Source organism: Phalangium opilio, unplaced genomic scaffold (assembly GCF_054372755.1).
Source record: "Phalangium opilio isolate 3A_F unplaced genomic scaffold, DU_Popi_V2 ptg000098l_1, whole genome shotgun sequence".
In the NCBI taxonomy this organism is placed as follows: domain Eukaryota; kingdom Metazoa; phylum Arthropoda; class Arachnida; order Opiliones; family Phalangiidae; genus Phalangium; species Phalangium opilio.
Genome location: NW_028324201.1, coordinates 365452 through 372659, shown reverse-complemented (window position 1 = coordinate 372659; position 7208 = coordinate 365452). Strand labels below are relative to the sequence as shown.

Below are 7208 nucleotides of genomic sequence, written 5' to 3'. Positions count from 1 at the left end.
GTCATCAGTTAAATCTACCCATTCTTTGTATCATTTTGATGGAAGTTCTTATTACACGCGAGTGACGCCGCGGGAATAACAGCTAGTATATACATTAAATTAAATGAGTATATACATTAAATTAAATGAAATTACAATAAAAGCGCATGTAAACATTAACTTTAAGTAAATTACAATAAAAGCGCATGCCACACTAAGCATGTAAAATATTAATTTAAATTACAATAAAAGTGCATGCCAGACTAAGCATGTAAAACATTAAATTAAATGAAATTACAATAAAAGTGCATGTAAACATTAACTTAAAGTAAATTACAATAAAAGCGCATGCCACACTAAGCATGTAAAATATTAATTTAAATTACAATAAAAGCGCATGCCAGACTAAGCATGTAAAACATTAAATTAAGATAAATGCGCACGCCAAATTTTGCGTGTTATAAATAATAAATGAAATGAAACAAATGATGATTGAGAAAAGCGCATGCCAAATTAAGCGCGAAATAAATAATACAAAATAAATATACATGAAATGAAGCAATACAGTAGTGAAAATATACAATGAAAATGTGCAATTTAAAGGTACAATGAAAATAAGAAACAAAATAGAAAAAGGTGCGTCTTAAATTAAGCGCGAAATAAATTAAAGAAAACAATTTGCATATCAAGTTTTGCATGCAATTAATAAATTAAAAAAAAAGAACAAAACAAAAAGAGGACTTCACGGAAACATGCGTGAAACTAAGGTTTTCAACGCTTCAGCCTGGACCATTGCAGGCTCAGCCTGATGCATAGCAGCCTCGGCTTGAATTTTAGCTGCCTCAGCCTTCAACCTTTCTGTTTCATTTTTCTGCTTCTCATTTTCGGCTTTTCTTTCCATCTTAAGTTTCTTATATTCCAGCCTGGCCCCTTCTTGTTCCAACCTCACCCGTTCATTTTCTACCAGAACTCCCATTACGGAGTGAAGGTGTTCTTCACGCGCATTAGCTTCATTGGCAGATAGAAGAAGCTCTTCTTTGAAGGTTAAAGGTCTCTTGCGGCTGTTCCTGTTAGGCAATTCAGCTGTAAAAGAACTGTGTTCAGTTATGATACCAAATACTAAGCAGCGGACGAACACACTAAGTGTTATGATACCAAATACTAAGCAGCGGACGAACACACTGTAAGTGTACGATGTACGTCATTTATCCGCTGTTGTGTTAATGAAACAATTTCATTTGCAGAGCAATGTCTTTTACAAGTAAATTCTCGCAAGATAACAACGAATGTTGCGACAAAAGTTAATGTCATCAGTAGATAGAAAGTACCGATTTGGGGACATGGCGTCAGCCAGTGCCAGATGGCACATGATCTGGCACCAATAAATATGGCGTCAATGGACGCCCACAACATTTTTCCTCTTATGGCGCCAGTGAATCAAAATTTTTCCCCCTATATTGTTGTGACGCACATGACGTGTCTTCCCATGGCGTCAGTGAATCAATCATGGCGTCAATGTTAGGCTTAAGCGTCATATTCGACAACGTGGTAAATAACCTTTGTCATACACGTGGTTTAACTATAAGAACGTGATTGGTCTAAAAAGAGCGCCATGTTTACATGGTCAGAAAGTCACGTGACATTAAAGTATAAAAGACGAGGACGGTTTAAAGATAAGGCATTCTACAACCCTCCTTGAAGTACCGATCCAGATCCGAAAAATTTAAGAATAATTTCCCATAAAATCTTAGTGCTATAATCTTGGTCCGCATCCTATTTATTGCGATTACCATATTTCTATTTAATGCGAATATTTAGGGATAACTCCAACGTGTTTGAGATTTCTTCAACTAAATCAGTCACTGTAACGCCGGACTGTAGGATTAGACTAGGAATGACTGATGGTTCAACTGGGATCGTATTAAGCGAGGAGGAATATATGCAACTTCACGGAATGAAGGACTCCATAAACGGATTTTTCGAGAAGGACGACGCTCAACCCACTACGTGCTTTTTCGAGGGATCGATGGACAAGCGAATTCAACTGGTAACTTATCAGGAAAGGAAGATGTTAAATATCCGCCAAGTGATCCAGGGTCAAGGAACGAACTACGGAATCCAATACCCAACTTGGAATGGATTTGCCATAGGACCATTCCTATGGGAGAAGTTATTGGAAAAACACATTCAGGTGACGACATTCATTACCGAAGCGAAACGTGTGGAGAGTGCTATTAAGGACATAGTAATACAGCAACTAACTGAGGGAATAAAGAATTCGTGCAACGGCTGCATTATCGACCATCCTTCACAATTACAGCATGATTGTATAATGATGGAATGGGGTGAACGTGTAGATGAACATTATTCTAATGCCGTGTCTAATTTAAATATCGAGATGATAGTTAATATTTTTAATAGTTCCACTTTCTTAAGTTTTCAATTCTGTAAGCAAATGGTCTCTCGAAGTGTATGCAACTGTAAAAAATTCTTGTAATACATTGAATTTAAATAATAAATATTCAAATTTAATACTTTTTCATTTACCTAAATATAAGCCTATTTCAAATTTTATTATTTTAGTTATTTATATTCGAATTTAATACTATTTAACTAAATATATAGGCATATTCCAAATTTTAGGAGTTATTTCAACTTAATATCTGAATTTAATACTTCTAAATATAAACTTTAGAAATTATTTCAACTTAAACCAATTTCTCTTTATTGATAGGCCTATTTCAAGGATAGGCCTATTTCAAGGATAGGAAATGTAAATAACAAGGTCGGTGAACGGGAATCGAGAAACTCGGACGGTAAATAAACGGCCTATGTCAATAATTAGAAATCATGATAAGCGCTTGTATTAAACTCTAACGCTGAGTGTCGACATGGGATCATAGTTGGGGTTGCAATGTTTGCTAGGAAACTTGTAAGTAAACAAACTAGATTGAAACTTGACGTGAATTTCGAAACACGGCACGGTTTTCGAAACATGGCGCGACTCCTATCGTGACGTCAATGGGGAAACCCATATGATAGTTCAAGCAAAGATTAAATGGACGACGCCAAGAGTATAAAAGCCCGGCACGTGCCCAAACTCAGTCACTTTTGTTCCTGACTTCAGACGAGTTCCAGCCTGCTCCCTAGTTGCTTTATAGTATTTTTCAATACTTGGTAACATTTGCCGTTGGAAGTTATTTTGCAGAGGGTAAGAAAAAATTTACGGGCTAGTACCGAAATTACTTGTGATTTTTACAAGTACTTGCGATTTTTTACAAGTACTTGCGATTTTTCTGAGATTGTCCTTATCTCATTCATTCTTTGAGAATGTTTAAGTGTAATATTTGTGAGTGTTCATACCAAGGGAACAGGGAACTTTTGAGACATAAAAGGGAGAAACACGAGGGTGTTAAATACCCATACTCGCAATGTCCCGCCGTTTATACCAGACTTGCGAATTTAAAGTTACACGCGGCTGCCCGACACTCTAACTTTAAGGTTCCACACGCCCTCATGAACAATGCGGGTCCATCAACTTCTACCTTTGTCCCATTCTTGGGTCCATCAACCTGTACCTTTGTTCCTCCTGTTATCCCATTCTCGGACCCCTCAACCTCTACCTTTATCCCTCCTGGGACGCAGAGGCCGAAACGGTCCACGTCCGACCCATCCACTCCTGAGACGAAGCGGCCGAAACGGTCCACGTCCAACGCTACTCCTTCCTCTGTTTACAGCCCCCTTTCCGGCGTCACTCGTAGGGTGTCGTCGGACCTTGCTCCTGAAAATCTAGATGAACTGTCCGACGATGGGAATCGTCGGACCTTTCTCCTGAAAATCTAGATGAACTGTCCGACGATGGGAATCGTGCCTTGAGCGAGTTCATGGACCGAGAAGAGGGTGTCATCAATGGATCTCTACTGGGAACTCCTCCTCCCGCCGTTTGCGAAATTCTGGATGAGCTGTCCGACGATGGAAATCGTGCCCTGAACGAGTTCATGGACCAGGAGGATGACTTCCCAGCCCTTTCCAGCCAGGAGAACCGCGACATCCATCGCTTTATGGATCATCAGGAGGGTGGTGGTGGTGGTCAAGAGCAGGAGGAGGAACCCATCGTTGCGTCACCGGAAGTTCCCCTTCACGATGAGCTAGAGGAACTGGAAGTACTCGGTAGGGCAATTTTTTGCGCGCGTTTCACACCCGTAGCGACCGAGACAGACGTAGAGCTGTACATAGGTAGACATAGGGTAGCGATTGAAAATTACTTGCGCAATAAACTGGCTAGGGATAGAGGGATTAAGTGGTATTTAACTGTCAGGGCTCGCTACACCCGTCAGTTAGCCGACACTGACGAGGAAGTAGAAAATTTAATTTATCATAGAACCCAAAACCTTGCTATTTTTAACCCCGACGTTATCCCCGGACAGATAGATTTTAGTATTAGGACTCTGAAACGTTTAATGGAGGAGTTCGAGGCGAGTGGTAGCGGGTGGGTTCTAGATAAAATTCTCTTCCTGCAAATTAATATCATAGCGTACCTCCCGCTTCACGGGGGTACGTACTTTGAAACCCCTAAAAATCTTCTAGCTAAGAGAGCCCTTTTAAATGTGCAAAATACAGACAATAAGTGTTTCTTATGGTCAATTTTGGCACATTTACACCCTGTTAACCATGGAAATGCCCCTCATCGTGTAGAAAAGTACCTAGAGTATAGTAACGAATTAGACATGGCCGGTATTACGTTCCCCGCGGAAGTAAATACCGGTAAATTAGAGAATTTCGAACGGGTGAATAACCTTTCGATTAATGTTTTCGGTTACGAGAAAGAGGTCTTCCCCCTTTACGTGAGTTCCAACAGAATTGAGGAACCACGCCAAGTAGATTTATTACTATTAACCGAGGGAGAGAAGAAGCATTTTTGCTTAATCCGAAGCATGAGTCGACTTCTAGCGAAGTCATTCACCGCATACGGACACAGGGACTATTATTGTCGCTATTGCCTGCATCGATTCTCCGGTGTAAACTCGGAGGAAAACTACAGGGAACACATCAAGTAGTGTAGTATACACGGTCCCCAGAAGATCGAGATGCCGGTAAAGGAACCTATTCTGGAATTCACAAACGTCGCATGGCAACAGAAGGTAAACTAAAACTTTTGTTATTTATCAGGGTATTTTGAATAGCGCGCCAAAATAGTTTACTGAGGCTAACGTCAGACGACGCCCATAGCAAGATAAATAAAGCAGACAATAAGATGCATGGGAGAGAGAGAGAGAATGTTTTGTTTACATATTATCTAATATAGTTTTATTTCTATTTTTTTCACAGGTTAAATACGTCATCTATGCCGATTTCGAGTCTATTCTCCGTAAAGTTCACCGATGCGATCCCGATGTCGACCTCTCTTCAACCACGAAAACTTCGCCGCATATCTCCTGTGGGTTTAGTTATGTCATCGTTAGTCACGACGGTACGGTCTCTAAACCAGTTACTTATCGAGGGATAGATGCCACGGAAAAGTTTTTAGAAAACATTTGCGTGAAGACGCAATCATTCAGCGTAAGATTAAAGATAACGCCCCCATGAATCTATCACACTTAGAAAAGGCGCAATTCGCCTCGGCCCAATCTTGTTACTTATGTAACAAGCCTTTCACTGTAAATGACTGTAAAGTTCGTGACCACGACCACACTAACGGAACCTACAGGGGAGCTGCCCATAATTCGTGCAACCTGAAACTGAGGACCCGGAATTTCGTTCCGGTCTTCATGCATAACTTATCTCGTTACGATGCTCATCTTATCATGGACAAAATTGGATTGGTCAAAGATCACAAGATTACGTGTATCCCCACGAATTCCGAAACGTACATTTCGTTTTCTCTGGGTAATTTACGATTCTTAGACTCAATTAGGTTCATGCCGGCATCGCTAGAGACACTCGTATCGAATTTGGCTCGGGGAGGAGCCGATAAGTTCAAGTGTTTAAACTCTGCCTTCAGCGCTGACGAAGTTCCGCATCTGCTGAGGAAGCAGGTTTACCCCTATGACTACTTCGACTGCGAGACTAAATTCGACGAGACCGAGTTGCCACCCAAGGACGCCTTCTTCAATTCCTTAACTGACGAAGAGGTTAGTGAGGAAGATTATTCTCAAGCTCAAAAGGTTTGGGAAAAATTCCAACTCACTAACCTCGGTGAGTACCATGATTTATACGTTAAGAACGACGTTCTGCTCCTAGCGGATGTTTTTGAAAGTTTCAGGGCTATGTGTCTAGAATATTACAAGTTAGATTGCGCGCATGCATATACAGGTCCTGGTTTCGCTTGGCAAAGCGCACTTCACATGACCCAAGTGAAATTGGAACTACTCCAGGATCCTGATATGCATCTCTTTATTGAGAAGGGTATAAGAGGGGGCGTTTCTTTAATTACACATAGACTAGCCATAGCCAATAATAAGGATCTTCCCGAAACATTCGATCCAGCAAAACGTAGCTCTTACATTACCTACCTAGACTGTAATAACCTTTACGGCACCGTAATGTGTCATCACCTGCCGATGACAGGATTTCGATGGATTCAGCCATGTCAAGATTTCACTCGTGAAATTATCTTGAATCACCCAGACGATGATCCTCAGGGATTTATCCTGGAGGTGGATCTTGAGTACCCGGAAAGTTTGCACGAAGAACATAACTGTCTACCCTTAGCACCCGAACGTAGAGTTATTAACGCGGATGAGCTTTCACCGTATTCGATTGAGCAGTTGAGCAAACTGAAAATTAACGTACAGGACAGCCTTCCAAAGTTAGTTCCCTCGCTCTACAATAGGGAGAAATATGTTCTCCACTACCGGAATCTCAAGTTTTACATCGCTAAGGGGATGAAATTGGGGAAAATCCATAGAATACTCACATTCGAGCAGGGTGCGTGGTTAAAACCATTTATCGAGTTCAACACGGAGAAGAGGAAGCAGGCAGTGAACGACTTTGAGAAGGATTTTTTCAAGTTGGCCAACAATAGGTACGCATCTACGCTACGCTAAGTTATTATTTCACACGTAAATTAATCAAAATTTTTATCTATTAACAGTGTTTTCGGGAAGACGATGGAAAACCTCCGCAACAGGATCAACTTCGACCTTGTCCAGACCCGGGAGATGGCAATCAAGAAGGCCAGTTCGCCGACATTCCAGAGGTTCACCAGCTGGTCGGGATCCATCGTCTGA

The 7208-nt window shown here is 41.0% G+C and overlaps 1 protein-coding gene and 1 long non-coding RNA gene across 2 annotated transcripts; both read left to right on the top strand.

Moving 5' to 3' along the window:
• Positions 1 to 4847: 4847 nt before the first annotated feature.
• On the top strand, positions 4848 to 5398 carry LOC149632605 (uncharacterized). The gene is made up of 2 exons (XR_016373594.1): positions 4848 to 5120; positions 5308 to 5398. It is a non-coding gene; the product is annotated as an uncharacterized LOC149632605 (long non-coding RNA).
• A 95-nt stretch (positions 5399 to 5493) lies between these two features.
• Positions 5494 to 7208, top strand: LOC149632604 (uncharacterized). The gene is made up of 2 exons (XM_089850978.1): positions 5494 to 7003; positions 7073 to 7208. The coding sequence occupies exons 1-2, from the start codon at positions 5562 to 5564 to the stop codon at positions 7206 to 7208; spliced, it is 1578 nt and encodes a 525-aa protein (XP_089707104.1). The 5' UTR covers positions 5494 to 5561.